Here is a 21,142-nt window from a genome sequence, read left to right on the forward strand (position 1 = left end):
CTCTAGAGTCATCTAAAAATAGTAATAGAGTGAATACCAATTCAGTATATTGGAACGCCAGGGTTGAAAAGAGATACAGAAAAAAATACTAGCTGAAAACCATATTAACAAAGTGATATTTTCATCTGTTGTGATGAAAATAATATTTTTATGTGCTGGTTGCCTGTATTCCTATTTTATCTCAAAAATCAAATCTATTTCTCTTACTCCCTAGGCAATTTAAATTGAACATCATAAATCTTAGCCAGAAATATTCGAAGGAAAATAAAATAGTGTGCTAAAAATAAATTTGCTAAAAACTAAACAGGTTAGAAATGGCCAGGTGCTTATCACCTAATTTTTGCTCATGGTCAGAATACTGCAAGTTAGAAGATGTTTTCAATTACCGAATGTAACCGGGTAGAAAACATATGTAAATAATGTATCTGCCCGAAATACTTCTGGGACCTGTACTGCACCCCACAATCCCAATTCCCCAGACCACTTAAAGTGCTCAGGAATATAGTCAATCCTACCTTACAGTTTGCCGTTTTGAAAATCACCATTATGTCTATATGTTAGCATGCATATTGGTTGCAAAGGCAAGGGCACAAGACAACAATGAACACAAATAGGAGCAGTAAGATAAAAATATGCATATATAAATAGGAGTTTACTTTTGTATGTGCAGTACCTCAGATTATCCCGTGGCACATGAGTGGACAATTCACAAACTTCCCATTAACATTTTTGTAGAGACAAGATTTTAATAATTGTTTATTACAATTCCCTCTCCCAAACTTCCTATCTCCATATTTCAACGTAATACTTCTGAATGATAAAATAAGCAGAAAAATGTCACAAACAGATTTTTTTGGGGGGTGGGGGAAAAAACTACCACACTCTATATTTGTTTGCAGAATCAAATGGTTCCACTTTTTGTCAGGTCATATAGAAGTTACAATATGCAAATAACATACACAACTAGTTCCATTGCTCTTGGCAATAAGAGTTTCAGACTGATTCCTCAATTCTCAGTATTCACTCAGTGGCTAATAATGCAATGGAATGAACCAGTATTAGGACAACACAAGTTTTCTCATCTCACCCCAACTATTAAACTTCAGAGAAAATAGGAGGAAATTTAAAGAAGTTGCATTTTCACTAACCATCTGCTACAACTTTGAACCATGACAATTTCCATTCAGGACACAAATCAATTAAAGACTGACAAAGAGGAGATTCAAAAAAAAAAAAAAAAAAGAATCCCAGAAAATGAATTATACTGGAGCTTAAAACCCCAAACCCAGATTAGGTTTGTTCAGAAAATATAGGACAGACTAATAGTAAAAGAAAATGCAACCTGGTAAGGGTCAGCTGTTGTTCTTCTTAGACTTACATATTTATTCAAGCTGCATTACATCCCATTAAGAGATACTGTAGGGATCCCTTTACATTATATTATAGGAGACACATAATGAATGGCTCCTCAAGAAGGTCAGCCTTCAACTCTGCAACCTTAAGGGCTTCAGGGGCTTGAATGCCAATGTTAGGTGCTTTGTCTAGGTTACTAGCTGCACAAATAAGATTTAACAAAGGATCTCCTTAGTCATCGTATACATATTGCTGAAGTCAAATAATCCTATTTCATTCAGCTTTTCACAGGATGCAGAGCACACACACTGAATTTCAGAGGCATAGGAATTCAGTTTTCTAAAATGCACGTTTCTTTTATGCATCGCTTTTCAATGTATATCAAGTGAGTTTACAATCATATTTGTTGTCACTTTCATTCATGTCAGACCTTTTCCTTATTTGATTGAGATCTGAGTTACTGACTGTTACATCCTCGTTGAAAAATGAGAAGAAAAAGGGAAAGAACAGGAGACAACACGCCACAACTGAGCATCTGACCCAAGAGCTGAAACTCAGCAACAGTTCACACTCTTGCTTTTTCCTCTGAGCTAAGGCGGAAGACAAATCTCTCTTTTCCAGAAAGAAAAACATTTGGAAGTTGAAATAAATAAGTACCGGATGTCACTGAACATTGTTCACTGAGCATCTGCTGTTTAAGATCACCCTTGATTGATGACAGCTATTTTTAATTGTTGCTTTTAAAATTTAAATGCCCCCCTGAGACATGTTATAAGTGTATTAGCGCATGGCAGGAGGCCTGCGAGGTGGGAAACACAGACCGGGTATTTTCATGTCATTAACACTTGAAACCAAGAAATACAATGTAAAATAAGATAACCATGAGAAACAATAGTCAAAAAGGCTAATCCCCAATAGATCTTTGTATGTTTGCCTTAACAAAGGTTTTTTCCTGGTCTTGGTAATATAAAAGGAGAAAAATATTTGTTTGAGTAGATTATAAATTACAATCATGTAGCCACTTCTGGACTCTTTTAAATTAATGTAAATTGTAGAAAAGGTGTTAAGATAAAAATGACACGAGAAATATTCTTCTTTGTTTTTCCTCTTATACATAGGCACAATATCACTTAAATCACATTCTATTTGCACCATTTAAAATATGGTTATTTTAAGCAAAGGTGAAAATCTGTTCCTTTTCATTTAGATATATTTTTGGAATGAAATAGGCTTGCAGCGATATGCTTTAAAAGGAGGGTAAAAGATGCAAGGAAATAATTAAATTTCTCCTTACCTGTTTTTTCTTTAATTTCACACAAAACATTAAAAAGTGCAGGCTTCATTCTGTGACAGTTTAGAGCATGTTTTCTGCAAGGAAATCAGAAGGGTTAGGTTTGAAGTGAGCCACAGAAAGGTGAATATCTTTAAAAATAGATTACAGGGGATTCCTTACGCAAAAAAAGTATTAAAGGTTATAGCTCAGTGGAAATTGTGCCAAAGTGAAAAACAGTTTTCAATTTTATACTGAATAGGAGATCAGTTTGGTGATTCTAAATGCTACCAAATAGGGAACTATTTGACAGCGCTGTTCCAGCAGCATCCATATAAACTATACTTGCTGGCCTGGCTATTAACTGATCAATGCCAGGAGCATGTAGAAGCCTTTCCAGTGTTTAATGATGATCTTATTCAACCACGTAGGGAACTTTTGTATGTTCCTCTTCCTTCCACACACACCCCCATTCATCCATGTTTTACAATTCTTTGTGTTGAAGCAGCTCTACTGGAAAGGTTTGAAAGCCCTTTAAGAAAAACCTGAAGTACAGAATAGCCATTTTTAAATAAAATAGTCCCAGAATGCAGAGTTATACTGCTAGAGAGAGAGGGAAACATCTAATAAGGCAGGATGGAAGTGGAAAAAAAAACGATTACTTTCATGTTCCTCATAACTTACTGGCTTCCTTAAAGGAGTAAAAACCATAGAGTTAAAATCTCCATAGAATCTCCATTAGGCATAAAGTTAAAAAAAAATCCAATCAGGATAACAAATCATCACCATCACCACTACCATCATGTTGCTATTCTAGTATACAAAAAAAGAGAGAATTTATATGGGTCATTTCCTGCCCCACTTCCTTGTGCCAAAATGGGCCAGTTGTTTGTTTATTAGGTTGATTAGTTTCATGTCCCAGCAGATGCCCATTGAAGGAAAGAAACAATCTAACATTGCTGTAACAATTACTATTTCTTTGACAAGTAATCTCTTCTGAAGATGTGCTGCTATAATATGCAAGAAGTCTGATCTCATTGGGCATCAAAGAATGGGTTTGAGAATCAAAATTACATGTCATCAGAACATGAACATTTTGGTGCCTCGGGCAGAAAAATTGAAGACCCTTCCATTTCACTGATTAACATGGAGTATAATCCATTAGGCAGAACTCTTTTGCCAGAAGCCCATCACTTCTATGTGCGAGAGAGCATCCCACTGGTGTGTACACAATGTGTTGGAACTGCTTTCTTTCCATTCCTAACAGTACCCAAAATCCCTGACTCTGGCTCACAATTGGCACACTAGCACAGTATATTTTGATTTCCCAAATATCAAAACTATTTAAAAAATAGTGCACGTAAAATGAAAGTTTGCTACCACACACTTTAAAAAAATCTTTGATATTTCCAATCATGGGTTACGCAAAGCAGAAAAATAACAAAATACACATTTCCTTTTAAAAAACAGATCTGCTTTTTAAAAGTCTGTAAGCAGAACTGCATACACAGGTATGTAAAGAGTAACAGGCAACAAAAACCATCTTTATGTTTGGAATTGATTTTCAAGCACATTTAATAGTATCTATACACACTAAGTGTTTAAACCAAACATCAACTCTTGCAACTTTTAGAAACACCTTTCCTTTGCTTTGTCTTATAGTAATATTGGGAAGCATCATACAGCAGAAGCTATTGTTCATCAAGTCCAAGGTTTCTAACAAAACAAGGTTATGAACCCTGCACTTCTTGGCCCGATGATGCTTTAAAGCTATGCTATATGCCTTATAGTAACAAGAGCTACTGAAATCTATCGAACTTACTTGTAAGTAATCACTTAAAGAATTCCACTGTTAGCTGGTGCTATATATCAATACCATCTCAGTGAATATTAGGTGTTACAAAGCAAGTAAGCTATGCAATTTACCATTGACACATAAAATCTAACAATCTATCCCAGGTGATTGTGGAAAGGATTATAGACACAGAGTGCAAATAAAATGTTAACAGCTTTTCTATGTAAGATTATTTTATTAATTATTGTCCTTTATTTCCAATTTTATGTCTCCTTTATTTTCCAATTTTCTATCGTTAAAATTGTTTTTTTATTCATTTTAACTTTTAAAGATTTGCAGAAATGTTCTAGGAGAGTGCTATATAGTTATATATACTGATGTGTGTTTAAGAAGCTCCATTTTTAAAATGCACAGGCACTAAAAGTGTAACTCTATAGTATCTACACTGAAGTTTTATAAAATAATTCTATGGGATATTTTTTTTAAAAAAAGCATGTGTCTCTTTCTCAAAATTCAGTTTGAAAAGAAACAAACTAACATGGTGGCTTGTGAAAACAATTGCAATGCTAAAGATAAAAAGTATTGTACAAATGGTCAAATGCTTCAATGTGCATGTTAGTAACAGGCACTTACAACTTGCCTTAGATTATGACCTGCTGTTTCATATACATTCATGTGGTTTCATAATGTAGAAGCACATCCCGGAATGGATATCTAGTTGGGAAGTAGCAACATTTACAGGCTGCATTCTACTATCTTCTAGGCTTCTTAAAAGGCTCAACTCCTTATGATAGAAATATATATTTATCCTTTTGAATAACACACATAGAAAAAAATGCAACATCAATACTTACTATCACATGAGGAAAGGAAATTATTCGGTTTGTACAAAGGGGCCACCAAAGGGAACAAGTATTAAACATTATTAAGCTCACTGGTTTTCAATGGGATTAAGTGTGATTAAGGTTTTTTGAACTGTACCTAAAGAGCTATAAGAAAGATCTTTCAACAGCGCCCTTCAAAAGATGTTGGTTTTTTGCTATTTCAAAAGTAGAAAACAAAACACCAGCCTTTTTTTATAGCCAGTCCCTTTGCATTTTTCTTTTAAACTATAAAAATCACCCAAAATATTTTTTGAATAATGGTTGATACCATAATCTATTTACCTCTTCTGTTAGATATCAGATGCAGTCTGATATTTACACCCAAAGTTCAATCTCTGAAATATTACAGCTAAGAATATGACAAGATTTAACTTCTTTTTTCGGATCAAATACAAATTAAGTTGACTATTTGAGACTTTCAGTTCATGAACTACTACAAACAAAAGCACATGGGAAGCTGCAGCTCCCAACTCAAATCATCCAGTCAAGTTAGCTGTTCAGCCTTGTCTAACTTAACTAAAGTCAGTCAAAAGAATAACATCCATTCCTTGGAACCTGTTTTTCACTTAAGTCCTAGTAAAAACGTAATTTTAGGCTAATACAGTCGTCTAGTGAAAATCTGATTTTTCTTCGGGATTACTTTGTTTCCCGAAGGCTAACAGAAAGAGCACAGAAAACCCAAGTATTTGTCTGGATCAGATCCTCGTGTTAAATACGCGTAAGTATCATCTTCGTCGTCGTCATCACTCAAGGACTCACCTGGCCTGCGCTTCATCCAAACTCTGATCGGTGATGGTCATGATCTGCTGTAAAATGTCCCCGATGTCTTGTTTTCGTCCCCCCTCGGTTTCAGTGCCGGCAGCTCCGTCCGGCATATGTTGGGACAGGCCCGGATGGCCAGCCATCCCCACTCCGGCGTGGGAATGCATCAACCTGGGCTGATCATCCATCCCCAAGGCAAGGCGCGGACGGGGCCCCTTCTTTTCCCCCCTTCTCGAGCTTTTTCGGGAGCGCGCTTCTTGGAAGAGAGGAATCAAGTGTTGGGCTCGCCTTCCTCCCTTGCCTTTCTTCTCTGGGTTTTCAAAAAAGAATATTATCCCTTAACGAACCTCAAACCTCCCGAGGGAGGGAGGGAAGGGGGGAAACAACACTCTCGGAATTCTTGTGAGGAGGCTGTCGGCTCCAGCAGGCAAGGAAGCGGCGCACTGGAGCAGGATCAAGGCGAGAAGCCGGATCGGGCTCGCTTTTTGCTGTTCCTTTTTCTCTCCGTCCCAGCCAGGGTCTCGCTTTTCGCTGTTGAGGTGGCCGACAGGGCAGCGTTGGAGGCGGTCGACGGTCGGCAAGCTACCGCTTAACCCTTCCTCGGGCAAAAACCCGCCTCGATCTGAAAGCCGAAGGGAAGAGCCGGGCAAACTTTCCCTGCCCGCCCGCCCCGCTTGGGAGCCAGATGCTCTCCCCGAAAGGAGCTTCCCGCTTCGAAGAGCTGACGGCGAAAAGCACACACAACCCGGCGCCTCGGCCAAGGCAGGCAGCCTCCCTCCCCCTCAACTCGGCGTCTTGGCGAACTCCGGAGAGTCCCTTTCCAGCCTCCTGCTTTGTTTCAGGCTCAAGCTCAGGACTCCTGAAACTGACACAGAAAAGGCACAGCCAGGAAGGAAGGAAGGAGGGAGGGAGGGAGGGAGGAGGGAAAGGAGGCGAGCAGATGGGTGGTGCTGATGAGAGAGCCGAGAGGGCGCCTCGCCCTCCTGATTGGCCGCCGCTCGCCGCCGATAACTCCTCCCCGCTTTCGCCATCACCGATCCCCCCCCTCCCCCCGGGCGGCTGCCTGTCAGTCACCGGGTTCAGAGGTGCGCAGCGCTGGAGGCTCCAGGCCTTAAAGAGGCAAGCTGGAGTTGGAAGGGAAAAGGGGCTCCTGCCTCCGACTTAGTGGAGCAAGCAGCTGCCGGTTGATGGTAGTGCGTGCAGGAGAGGCCGTCTTCAGTCAAACGGCAGGTTTTCACTCGAAACCGTGAGTCTGATATAAAAGAAATGCAACTGACTCATATTGAGCCTGGTAGTTGCTGTTGGAAGTAGCAGGCTTGAATAGAGCCTGCAGATCCTGCATACAATAATAAACTTCTAGTTAGTCATCAGTATTATTTTGGCTGGGACAACCATTTGTTGTTTCTTTTTGTTAAAACAAAACGAAGTGAAACCGGGAGCCACCCATCCTTCCCGATCTGCTGCAGATCGGCCAGAGATCCACGGTAGGTCAGATTTAACTCCTGCCCCATCTTTCCAATATTGTAGGCAGCCCAACTAATTCAGAAGAGAAGAAAATATCCTAGCTGGGCCACCCAATTCTATCTGCACACATTTAATTATGAGAGGCATGTTATTAATGAGCAATACTATAAAAGGCATTTGTAGATTAGAAGAGATGATAAAGATAACCAGCTGGTAGTGTAGCACTCAAAGTGGCACTAGAAAATAGTGCTCAGCTAACTGGGTTACTCATTTCTGCACATAATCAACCTTCAGAGATTCTCAACCTTTTTTGAGGGGGGTCATGGTTCCTTATTGAGCTGCTGGAACTTTGGGACCCTGCCCCCCCCATAGTTGCTGTTAGCTGGGAAAAGGATTTTTCTGGGGTGCCATTGGCTTCTGGTGATTGCCTGAACCTCTGCAGTTCTCTTGGCAAGATTTCATACGTGGCTTGCCATTGCCTGTTTCCTAGGGCTGAGTAAGAGTGACTGGCCCTGGGGCACTCAGCTGGCTTCATGCCCAGGTCAGGAGTTTTTCCAGTTTCTAGCCTAGAAGTTTAACCACTACACCAAACTGGCTGTTTTTTTTCTACTGAGTTAAAATGCCATTTATTAGAGATTTCATTAATTAAAATATTTATTATAAATTGAATTTTCAGCATATATGATGCAGAAATTAGTACAGTAGAGATATGAGGTTTATGACAAATTGATCAACTTTGCAGTTAAGTGAGTGGTTTGTGATGGAAGAAATGGGCCTTTATAAGCTTTTTATATTTATTTATTTATTTATTCAACTTATATGTCTGCCATCTCAATCAATGACTATGGGTGGCTTACAATTTTAAAAAAAATATTACAGTCAAAATATTAAAAACATTTTAAAGCAATAAAAGTAGTAAAACCATCAAAAATACTAAAACATTCAATTAAATATACAAATTAAATATATTGTTGTTTATTGGTGGTTATTTTGTACTGCATTTTTGTGAGCTATCAGCCAGTGTTGTGTTTCGTGAGATGAGTGGCCATATAAATTAAATAGATAAAATGAAGGAGGGAGTTCTAACTACTTCAAGCTCCTGGAGAAAAGGAGAGACAAATATTGAATTCCTATCATTTTGCTCACTCCATGGGCTATTCCTAGATCCTGCCAGCCACAGTCACTCATTGCCAGCACTAGTCAAGGACAGCACTAGCTTATTATCAGTTGCCCTCTCGTGCTTCATCCTGCATCTCATCTCCATGCCAGGGACCCAGCAATAGGGCTATTCCTTTCAGCATCGGTTTAGCGCTTCTTCAGAAGAGCACTAGATCCATATTCAGAAATAATGAATGAATTAAAGATTATTACACACACTCACTATGCACTCAGTTGAGGACAAGCCTAGCTGAATTTAGTGGATGTATAAACCTGCAGTGGATCCAAGAACATCTTCCTGAAATTAAGAAATGTGTATATAGATTATTATAGTTTTGGTTCCAAAGTGATTACTAGAGATAAGAGAGGTATCTGTTGGGATTGTGCAGAGTTTTTCAATCAAAAAGTCCTTTTCAAACATTTGCACATTCTGGGAAAAATGTGTTCCAGATCTAGTTCAAAACAATTTAGGTGGTTAGCATAATCACTACTGTCTAGATAAAATAATAATATGAGCATTAGTATACCAGCATTTCTTTTTTCCTTAATTTCCCCCTTCCCACCATATTGCTGATTAAACCTGCAAAATGGTAGAATATAATAACTTATTATTATAATTCAATTAAACAATATCAGCAAATAGCCAGAATCTGCAAAGACGAAGTCAGGAAAGCAAAGACTCAAAATGAACAAAAACTTGCATCCAAAGTCAAAGATAATAAAAAAAGTTTCTTCCGACATATAAATAACAAGAAAAAAATCAAGGAAAAGACGGTCCAGTAAAGACGAAGTAACAAGGAAGTAACAGGCAGGAGAGAGAAAGCATAGCTATTTAACTCATTCTTTACATTGGTCTTCACACAAAAAGAAACAATAGTCCATCCTACCAAAAACGTAACTGTAAAGGACAGACAAGAAATAAAAGTTAAAATAAGGCGGGGGGGAATGGTAAGAGAACACCTCTCTGATCTTGAGCAATACAAATCACTGAGACCTGACGGATTACATCCCAGAGTTTTAAAGGAGCTGGCAGATGTCATCTCAGAACCACTGTATCACATCTTTCAAAAATCCTGGAGCACTGGGGAACTACCAGAGGACTGAAAAGAGCTGATGTGAGTCCCATCTTCAAAAAAGGGGAAAAAACAGACACAGGAAAATACAGACCAATCAGACTAACATCAATACCCGGGAAGATACTAGAGAAGATAATTTAAAACACAACAACAGATCAGCCAGCATCTAGAAACAAGTAAAGTAATAACTAGCAGTCAGCATAAGTTTGTTAAAAACAGATCATGCCAAACCAATCTTATTTCATTTTTCAACATAGTGACTAAATTAGTAGACCAGCAAAATACTGTAGATATAATACCGTGGACTTAGACTTCAGCAAGGCATTTGACAAAGTGGATCACAACCTACTTCTTGGTAAGCTAGAAAAAAGTGGGATAGATAGCATCACCATCAGATGGATTCGCAACTGGCTGACAAACCATACTCAACAAGTAGTCCTTAATGAGTCTAAGTCTACATGGAGAGAAGTAAGCAGTGGGATGCCACAAGGTTCCATCTTAGGTCCAGTACTCTTCAATATCTTCATAAATGTCTTAATAGAAGGGGAACGTACCAAATTTGCAGATGATGCTAAACTGGCAGGAATAGTCAACACCCTAGAACCGTGATGGCGAACCTATGGCATGTGTGCTGGAAGTGGCATGCAGAACCACTTCTGCCAGCATGCAAGAGGTCGCCTGGAAGAGCTCCCCTGTGCATGCACACCCGCCGCCCACCCGTCAGGTATTTGGTGCGCATGCACGGGGGACGGGGATGCGGGAAATGCACACGCATGCGCAGAGACATGCGGGGTGCATGGAGGGTCTCACGTACATGTGCAGAGATGCGCGGTGCATACAGGGGGTTGTGTGCACATGCGCAGAGATGCATGGCACGGGGATCGCACACACATGCGCAGAGATGCATGGCACACGGATTGCGCACACATGTGCAGAGGTGAGTGGTGCATGCAGGGGGTTGCATGTGCATATGCAGGGGGCATGGGGGGCTGTGTGCATTGCCTTCTGGGTTCTGGCACACAATTTTTGGCATGGGAGCCCAAAAAGGTTAGCCACCACTGCCCTAGAAGATAGGCTCAAGATCCAGATGGACACTGGGCCATATCTTGTAAAATGAAATTCAGTGTAGAGAATAGTAAAGCCCTACACTTAGGCAAGAAAAAACAAAAGTACACAAAAGTAGACTGGGGGAAACCAGGCTTAATAGCAGGAACCGTGAGAGGGATTTTGGACTTTGTGGACAACCAGCTAAATATGAGCCAACAGTGTGCAACGACAGCCAAAAAAGCCAATGCAATCCTAAATTGCATTAACAGAGGGATACAATCAAGGTCAAGTGAGGTACTAATACTACTCTATAAGGCCTTACTAAGATCATACCTAGATCATACCACCTCAACAGCATCCAGTGTTGATCACCATACTATAAAAAAGATGTTGAGAGTCTAGGGAAAAGTGCAAAGAAGAGCAACCAGGATTATTAGGGCACTGAAGACTAAAACATATGAAGAACAGTTACAGGAACTGGGCATGGCTAGTTTAGTGAAGAGAAGGACCAGGGGAGACATGATAGCAGTCTTCCAATATTTGAGGGGCTGCCACAGAGAGGAGGTGGTCAAGCTATTTTCCAAGGCATCTCAAGGCCAGACAAGGAATAATGGATGGAAACTGAACAAGGAGAGATTTAACCTGGAAATAAGGAGAACAGTCAACCAATGGAACAGCTTGCCTTCAGAAGTTGTGGGAGCTTCATCACTTGAGACTTTCAAGAAGAGATTGGACTGCCATTTGCACCCCAGCCTAGTTGAAAATTACAGACCGATCTCTTTATGCTGCGTCACCTGTAATGTCATGGAATCAATTATTAACCAATCCACTATCCTCCACTTAGAGACAAACAACCTACTCTCTAATAAACAATTTGGTTTCAGAAAAAAACTATCCTGTAATCTGCAACTCTTACACTGCAAAAACATATGGACTACACAACTCGATCAGGGCAAAGCAATAGACTTCTACATAGACTTCTGTAAAGCCTTTGATTCAGTGGTACACGACAAACTACTCCTAAAACTAAAATCTTATGGTATTTCTGGACACCTGCATAAATGGATAGAAGCATTCCTGTCAAACAGACAACAAATTGTCAAAATTGGGAGCATCCTATCAAATTCTGTACTTGTCAATAGTGGTATCCCCCAAGGCAGTGTTCTAGGACCAACTCTCTTCATACTCTACATAAATGACCTCTGTGATCATATTAAGAGCAACTGCGTTCTCTTCGCTGATGATCTAAAGCTATTCAACACCACAGACAATACTACTACCCTCCAAAAAGACCTTGACTATGTATCAGAATGGTCAAACAAATGACAACTTCAAATCTCAACAAATAAATGCTCTGTCTTACATATTGGCAAAAAAATCAGAAAATAAAATACAGGCTGAATAGTCAAGACCTTGTTGAGGATCCAAACTCTATCAAGGACCTTGGAGTACTCATCTCTAATGATTTAAATGCCAGAGCCCACTGTAACTACATAGCTAAAAAGCAGGGGTGGGATCTGACCGGTGTAATTACCGGTTCAGTGATTTTACATTTTGCCCAGATGCTATTACTCTTCTCATAATACTACGAGCAATGCGAAGGTACAGGGATACAGCACTTTCCACACTTTCCTGTTTGCAATCTTTTAAGGCAGGGGTCGCCAACCTTTTTGACTTCAGGGACCACCAAACTCATAATTTTAAATCCCGGGGACTACTTATATGAATTTTGACTGATGGTGGCTTGCTGACATTGTTGGGAGAGAGAGAGAGAGAAATCTGATCTAACCTCTCTCTCTCTCTCTCTCTCTCACACACACACACACACACACACACACACACAAATACACACACACAGGCGGGGGTGGGATTCAAATTTCTTCACTGGTTCTGTGGACGTGGCCTAATTTGTGGGTGTAGCTTGGTGGTCATGTGACTGGCTGGGCATAGCTTGTATGTAAATATTATAAATATTTATGTAAATATTGATTTTTTTTATAAAAAAGAGAAACTTTTACCCAAAATTAGGCAAAGCAGGCAGGCAGATTGAGTTGCTCACAGAATCACAGATTCATTCAGAGATCTATCTTGCTGCCATTGGCTATCTGAGTCTGTCACATAAAATTTGCTAGCAAGAAAACTCACAAAATTAACTCACAACACACCATGTATATAAATATTGGATTTTTTTATTAAAAAAAGAGCAACTTTTACCCAAAATCAGGCAAAGCAGGCAGGCAGACTGAGTTGCTCACAGAATCACAGATTCACTCAGAGATCTATCTTTCTGCCATCAGCTACCTGAGTCTGCAACTGAATAATCGAACCTTCAGTCCTAAGGAAGGTTCGGCTCTGCTTAAAAGCAGAGCTGAAGATCTAAAGATTAGCCAGAAAGCAAGAACCCCAATAGTTTCCTGCTTTCTAGCTAATCTAAATCACACAGCAGAACCGCTGATGGTCAGGAAAAAAAAAAAAAGGAAAAATAGCAACTTAGCAGGCAAGTTTGCCAAGTAAGGATTGAGTGGGCGGGGAGGGTTCCCACGGGCCATGTGGACGGCGCAGCCTTGTGTTCCCATGCAGCCTGGATTAATTGCTTTGGGGGGTGCTCTGGGGGTGAGATTTCTCTGCAGACCACCAAAACTTTCTCACAGACCACCATTGGGCCGTGGACCACCAGTTGGTGACCACTGTTTTAAGGTAAACAACCAACCTGTCCTCTATCATTCTTATACAGGCTAGTACTCTGGCCATCCTTTCACCTGACTAATGTCCTTAGTTAATAAGATAGCCCCTCCCTCAGCAGTACTTCAGGTGGATTAATTCTCTTTGTTCCAGACCTTCCCAAAGAGCCCTAATTTTTCCTCACCATTACATAAACTTTCCATGCAGAAGGAAGAGAGAGAACTGGCAACTCTGTCTGCTAGAGTGCTAGGAGATGGACAATAATAATTCTGCTTTATTTTCTCTTAAGTGTTTTCTTTATTTTGAAGCAGAGGTACAGGATAAGAGAATAACAGGATTGGAAGGGACCTTGGAGGTATTCTAGTGCTATCATGTCACCCCTAGTCTTTCTTTTCACTAGACTAGACATACCCAATTCCTGCAACCATTCTTCATGTGTTTTATGAAGCCCCCTAATCATCTCTGTTGCTCTTTTCTGCACTTCTTCCAGAGCCTCTACATCTTTTTATAATATGATGACCAAAACTGGATGCAGTATTCTAAGTGTGATATTTCTAAGGTTTTTAAAGTGGTTGTCAAGTCTGTCCCAACTTAATTATTTAAGAAAGGAAGATCCTCAACTCCATTTCTTTGAAGTGAAAGATTCTTTTAGTAAAGTCAAGTGGTAACAGCGAAAGTAAAGCTGGATCTGTGTATTTCCCATGCAGAGGTTGCCCTTGTCTGTTGCCCTAGCCCTCCCCCAGTGGTGCGATTTGGCAGTTCAAATCTCACTAGTCTCAAGGTTGACTCAGCCTTCCATCCTTCTGAGGTGGGTAAAATGAGGACCCAAATTGTTGGAGGCAATATGCTGACTCTGTAAATCTCTTAGAGAAGGCTGTGAAGCACTGTTAAGCAGTATATAAGTCTAAGTGCTGTTGCTATTTCCTCCCTCCCTTTCTCTCTCCCTCCCTCCATACCCAGGAAGGGACAAGGGGAGAGGGAAAGAATGGAAGTGCTGCCAATGGCCATGGCTTTCCCACATGTGGCGGAGCCTCCCACTGAAAGGGAAGTGCTTGTGAATGTGTGGCCAGGATGTGAGATCAAGCTGGCAAGCGGGTCATGGAGGTGCTGGAGGTGCTCATGGTAGACAAGACACTGCGCTACTACCACTCTGATCTACAACTTTGTGGTGGCCACCCAGGTTGGAACACAGTCAGCCTTAGATCTGACCTGCAGGTATGCCCCGGAGACAGTGAGGGGCCAGCCTCCTGCTCCCTAGACCCCAGTCCACCCCAGCAGTCCCCCTGGGTGCACACATAGGAGACGGCAAGTACGGGAGGGGGGCTTGACATCCCCAGTGACCATCTTGCCTCACAAGCTGACTGCATTCTGAGGGCTTCTCTTTCACCCAGGCTTCTCTTTCACCCCTGTGCACTTGCCGCCTCCTCTGCATGTACCCAGGGGTAGTGTCCAGCCAGGATAGGGTGGGCTGAGGCCAAGGCCGGTCCCTTGTTGTCTCCAGGGTGGCACCACAGGCCAGAGCTAACCACATTGTGGGCTGAATCTGGCACGCAGGCTTTGAGTTTGACATGCCTGTGATAGGAGAAGCTAGCAATTTTTTTTTAAAATGTTGGACTTCAAAAATGGCCCATGAGACAAAAATCCCTCAGTGTTCCCTTTAAGATCAATGGCAGCAACTGAGATTGCTGATGCCTGCTTCCTCCATTCTTAGCCCACCTCCCACCTCCCTCCTGGTCATGTGATTAAGCTAATATGAAAGAATTGGAAGGAATTCCACCAATGCTTACTCTGCATGTTTTCTTAGTCTTTGTTTTCAGCTGTACTTCTGTGCAAAATATTCTTCTCCAAGGTCTTTCTGAATATAATACAACTTGAAGAATAACAGCTAAAATGTACAAGACTGAAGGAGGCTGGTCTAAACCCGGAATCCTTCATGTAGAAAGCACTGGGACCTATGTACCATATGCCATCTTTCTTACCCCCTCATGCTCAAAACCACATCTGATTTTATTATTTTTAATAGTTTTTTTTAATCTTACTTTTGAAAAACTTAAAATGGAAGCTAGTGTACTGTAGAGCAGTGTGGTGATTTTGCTGGAAGTTCTTGGAAGTTAGGTCTGTTTGAAATTTATTTATTTATTTATTTATTTATTTATTTATTTATTTATTTATTTGATTTGATTTGATTTGCCAATTGTTTACAAGATAATAAGTATAAGTGTATACATGGTTGTGAATACATGAAATGGGTACATATAAGAAAAAATAAAAGAATAAGAGAAACAATAGGACAGGGACGGTAGGCACGTTGGTGCGCTTATGCACGCCCCCTACAGACCTCTTAGGAAAGGGTGAGGTCAATAGTAGACAGTCTAAGGTTAAAGTTTTGGGGGTTTGGGGAAGAGACTACAGAGTCGGGTAGAGTATTCCAGACATTGACCACTCTATTGCTGAAGTCGTATTTCCTGCAATCAAGTTTGGTGCGGTTTATTTTGAGTTTGTATCTATTGTGTGCTCTTGTGTTGTTATGGTTGAAGCTGAAGTATTCATTGACAGGTAGGACATTGCAATGTATGATTTTATATACCATGCTTAAGTCAGACCGAAGACGCGTAATTCAAGGTTTTCTAGTTCTAGAATTTCAAGTCTGGTGGCATAAGGTATTCTACAACGAGTAGAAGAGTGGAGAACTCTTCTTGTGAAATATTTCTGGACTTTCTCAATTGTGCTAATATCAGATACGTAATGAGGGTTCCAGACTGATGAACTGTATTCGAGTATTGGTCTAGCAAAAGTTTTGTATGCTCTGGTTAGTAGTGTGATATTACCAGAGAAAAAGCTACGTAGGATTAGGTTAACAACTCTTAATGCCTTTTTGGCTATGTAGTTGCAGTGGGCTCTAGCACTTAGATCATTAGAGGTGAGTATTCCAAGGTCCTTTACAGAGCTTGGGTCATCAACAAGATCTTGACTATTCAGCTTGTATTTTATTTTCTGATTTTTTTGCCAATATGTAAGACGGAGCATTTATTTGTTGAGATTTGAAGTTGCCATTTGTTTGACCATTCAGATACATAGTCAAGATCTTTTTGTAGGGTAGCAGTATTGTCTGTGGTATTGAACAGCTTTACATCATCAGCGAAGAGAACGCAATTGCTCTTAATATGATCACAGAGGTCGTTTATGTAGAGTATGAAGAGAGTTGGTCCTAGAACACTGCCCTGGGGGACACCACTATTGACAGGTACTGGATTTGATAGGACGCTCCCGATTTTGACCATTTGTTGTCTGTTTGACAGGAATGCTTCTATCCAGTTATTCAGTTGTCCAGAGATACCATAGGATTTTATTTTTAGGAGTAGTTTGTCGTGTACCACTGAATCAAAGGCTTTACAGAAGTCTATGTAGATTGCGTCTATTGCTTTGCCCTGGTCGAGTTGTGTCGTCCATATGTTTTTGCAGTGTAAGAGTTGCAGATTACAGGATAGTTTTTTTCTGAAACCAAATTGTTTATTGGAGAGTAGGTTGTTTGTCTCTAAGTGGAGGATGATGGATTGGTTAATAATTGATTCCATGACTTTACAGGTGACGCAGCATAAGGAGATTGGCCTGTAATTTTCAACTAGGCTTGGGTCTCCCTTTTTGAAGATGGGGATGACTGTGGCTTGTGACCATAGGTTAGGCAAGGAGCTGGTTCTGAAAGATTTTTCAAAGATTATGCTTAGAGGTTTGGCTATGGCAGTGGATAGCTTTCTTAAGAAGTAGGCACATATTCCATCCGGTCCAATAGATAGAGATGGTTTTAGATTGCGTAGTGATTTTTCAACATTGTCTTCTGTGAAATCGATATGTATTAGATCATTGTTGTTATCTGTGGTACGGCTAGGAAATACTGGGCATGATCCATTGCTGTTTACAGATACTGAGCCGAAGAATGTGTTAAAGATGTTGGCTTTAATGGTGTCGTCGTTGCAGTCTTTACCATCAGGTCCTATCAAGGAGGGATGGACCTTGAGTCTTTTAGTTTGTTGTTTACAAAATTGTAAAAAGCACGGTGGAATTGGTGCTTAGAAGGTTTTCCTCTTGTTTAATGTGATAATTGGTGCATTCGGTCTTTATCTGGTGGCATAAATTTTTGTATCGGTTTTTGAAATTGGCAACGTGACCAGATTTGTTTTTCCGCCAGAGTGATCTCTTTTTGGATTGAAGTTTCCTTATTGATATGGGTAATCTGCTTTTTGTTTTGTTTTGGGAGTTGTTGTTGGAACATATAGTTTGATGACTCTTTTGACTTCAAGTAAAAATATGTTGTAATGGTCTTCAACGGTATTGCATCCAGTGAATAGAGATTGCCAATCAAGGGATGAGAGATCGTTGTCTATAAGATCATAGTTGCCTTTTTGAAGTTACAATTGGGGATTACATCATTGTGGTGATTTTTGTGTGGACGTATGTTGAGACAAAAGTCAATCATATTGTGGTCACTACTGGAAAAGGGTTCTTTAGTTTGTATTCCGTAAATTAAATTCAAACTATTGCAGAAGATGAGATCGAGGCAGTTGTTTAGTCTAGTGTTGTTGGTTACTAGTTGTTCCAGTCCCAGATTTGTAATAGCATTGTAGAAGGTTGTGTGTATGATTTCAGTTGTACAATCATTTAGGGTCCAGTCAATATGAGGTAGATTGAAATCACCAAGAAGGATAAAAGGGTATGGGCAGGATGCAGCCCATGTTAGTAATGTATTTAGCTTGTTTACATGTTCGATGTCATAATCAGGTGCTCTGTAACATAGTAAGAATCGAATTGTGATATTTAAGGATAGTTCACAGATGATGGTTTCAGGAAGGGCAAGCTCCTGGGTAACTTGGATATTTTTAGATGTAAGGATTTTTATAGAATATAGCAACACCACCTCCTCGCGATTTTCACGATCTGATCGGTAAACATGATAGTCTCTTACTGTGGTAATGGAGTCGGGAGAGATGCATTGAGCCATGTTTCACAGACAAATATAATGTCGAAGTTAGCCATATTTAGGAGGATGAGAAATTCAGGTATTTTATTCACGAGGCTTCTTGCATTGAGTAGTTTGCATTTGAGGCCGGCAGTAGTTGGAATTGAGGTAGTTGGGGGTGTGCGTGCCTAGTCTTGGGTGATGGTGGATGGGTTGAGGTAGGGTTGTGGTTGAGGGTAAAAGCTGAGTATTGGGTTGCGTGGCTTACTTTTGATACAGTCAGCATGGTAGTCAATGTACAGGTCCTTCTCTCCATTGTCTAGACGGTTTTGAGTTCGATGCGGAGTACACGGGAGCGGGCACGTTGCTGTATGGTTAGGTCAGGCGGCAACGGAGGTTCTTATGGTTGGTGTTGGTTTTGGCGAGTGAGTTTATAGTATAAATGAATTTATGTTTGCTTGATTCATTTTTGCAAATGACCCTGCACAAGCGTGGGGCCACAGAGCCGTCTCTATTTTTGAGCTCTCGGTCGATGCGGAAATGTCAAGTATTTCATCAGCGGAGATGGTTGATGCTTGATAATCTCTGATGATGTTTGGACAGTTGTGATGTCATCATTGACATTGATGTCTTCTAGACCAAATAAGATGGCGTTTGGACGTTTCCGTTCACGCTCAACGGCTTCTCTGATGAGGATTGGGATATCAATATTTGTCTGGGTTGTGTTTATTTGTGGATTGGGTTTTGGATTGGATTGTGGTTGTTGGGTAGAGATGTGGTTTGTAGCTATTGGATGTTCAGGTTTTTGCGTTGTGTCTTTTTTTTCAAGGTTGGATATTCTTTCTTTTACGGGCGTCCAGGATGCTACTATGGTGTTGAGGGATGTTTTAATGGTTTCGATGGTAGGGGATGTTTCAATGGTTTCGATGGTATCAACTCTTTCAGACAGATCCAGTTTGGGTCTGCATGATTTGCAGAAATATGGAAACTCATTGGATGATTTTAGGTATTGAATCATTTGCTCAGGTAATCCCAAGCAGTCATGATGAGCGTATTTTTACACAGAGAACATTTGATGGAGTTTTCATTATCCTTTAGATTTTTGTAGCATTTAAGGCGTGTGCAGGAGTCTTGTGGTTCATTGGTGGGGATTATCTTCTCTTTAGGTTGTGGTTTGGCATAGGATTTTCTTTTTGGCATGGTAGGATTGTTAAAATAGTACGTTGATTGAATTAATTAAAGGAACAATTTTGGGTAATCTATATAGCCAATATTACATCAAACAATCAATTGCAGTAATCTCTCAAGTCAGATAGTATTTCTGAGCAACAATCAGCCTGATCAATTAATTACTCTAATCACTAATCAATTAATTACACTAATCATTAATCACACTGTTCATTTAAATTCACTAAATCAATGATTTTGCTATTCAATTAAATTACATGAATTTTGATCTTTTAAACTAGTCAGTAATCACACTATTTGCACTAAACACTCTAATCACACTAATCAATTAAAACAATAAATCAATTAAACCATTAATAAAATATTTTATAGAAATTGATTATCTAATCGTTGATATAGGTGATGAGGTAGAAAAGTTGTAAGTTTTGAGGTAATGAGGTAGTATTAAGAGTCTGCAAGGAACGGGTTAATTGTTTTACTAGCAGCTGAATGAGAGGAATTTATCGCTCTTTGAATAGCAGATCGCTATTACTCTGTAAACAGGAAGTTGTAACACAACGTTCCAAGGGTTTTTATCCGAGTGAAGGAAAGATTGAACAGCTCACAGGAAACTATTTGTTTTTGTTTTCCCTTGATGAATGAGATTTCTGGGCAGATACTTAGTGAAGTTACATATATAATTCAATTACTTTCTGACTCAGTTGAATAAAGTGATTTTGCACAACATCCTACTTGTATTCTGACACAATGAATGTAACATCCAGCTTCATCTCTATTTCCACATTGGTCCCAAAGCTTTGTTGTTGTTGTTAGTTGCAAAGTCATGTCCAACCCATCGCGACCCCATGGATAACGTTCCTCCAGGTCTTTCTGTCCTCTACCATCTTTTGCAGTCCATTTAAGCTCAAAGTTATTCTTAGAAACAAAAATAATGGTGGTTTGAGCAAGGTTTACTTTTTCAGAATAGTGAAAAAAGATAAAGGTAATCAAATCTGGTTCAGCATCCTGGGCAGCGAGGGACCTGGATGAGGACCAATCTTGCCAATTTACATTCTGATAAATGGATATTTTGTGATTAGTCCTGCAATTACAACGATTTTGTGAAGATTCCCATCACATATCCTCAGAATTTCCAATGTGTCCATTGCTTAAGTTTATATTTATTTATATCAATGCATCTTTATATTGTTCTTGAATAAAAACGTATCAGTATGACATAAGTAACAATTAGCTACTCTAGTGTGTTTGTTTTTTAACAGTGCGGGTTTTTGTTCTTATATAGCTCCTTCTGTGATCTCAACTGGTATAACTCAAACGTTTGCTTACTTACTCCCTGTTGCTTCTAGACTCTTTTCTCTGGAATGTTGAGGTTCCTACCTGTCATTTGGAGGCTACAAAGAGCAGGAGAGGAATTCTTTCATCAGATTTCCTCTGTCAGACCATATCTTGTTCTGTATTCCAAACTCTCAACCTTGGCAGGTAGCCAATTTAAGCCCTTCCTATAAGTCT

The 21,142-nt window shown here is 39.9% G+C and overlaps 1 protein-coding gene across 3 annotated transcripts in view; it reads right to left on the bottom strand.

The window, feature by feature from the left end:
• The window catches only part of PBX1 (PBX homeobox 1), a 257,502-nt gene extending 250,483 nt beyond the window's left edge, over positions 1–7,019 (bottom strand). For all 3 annotated transcript variants that reach the window (XM_026682199.2, XM_026682200.2, XM_026682198.2), the window contains exons 1-2: positions 6,062–7,019; positions 2,648–2,721 (exon numbers count right to left, since the gene is read on the bottom strand). In XM_026682199.2, coding sequence (XP_026537984.1) covers positions 2,648–2,721; positions 6,062–6,252 — 265 coding nt within the window. In that variant the 5' untranslated portion in view covers positions 6,253–7,019. The remainder of the gene's footprint in view (positions 1–2,647; positions 2,722–6,061) is intronic.
• Positions 7,020–21,142: the final 14,123 nt, after the last annotated feature.

This window comes from Notechis scutatus, chromosome 3 (assembly GCF_049901735.1).
Source record: "Notechis scutatus isolate UNSWTSFEM ecotype Mainland chromosome 3, rNotScu1.2, whole genome shotgun sequence".
NCBI lineage: Eukaryota > Metazoa > Chordata > Lepidosauria > Squamata > Elapidae > Notechis > Notechis scutatus.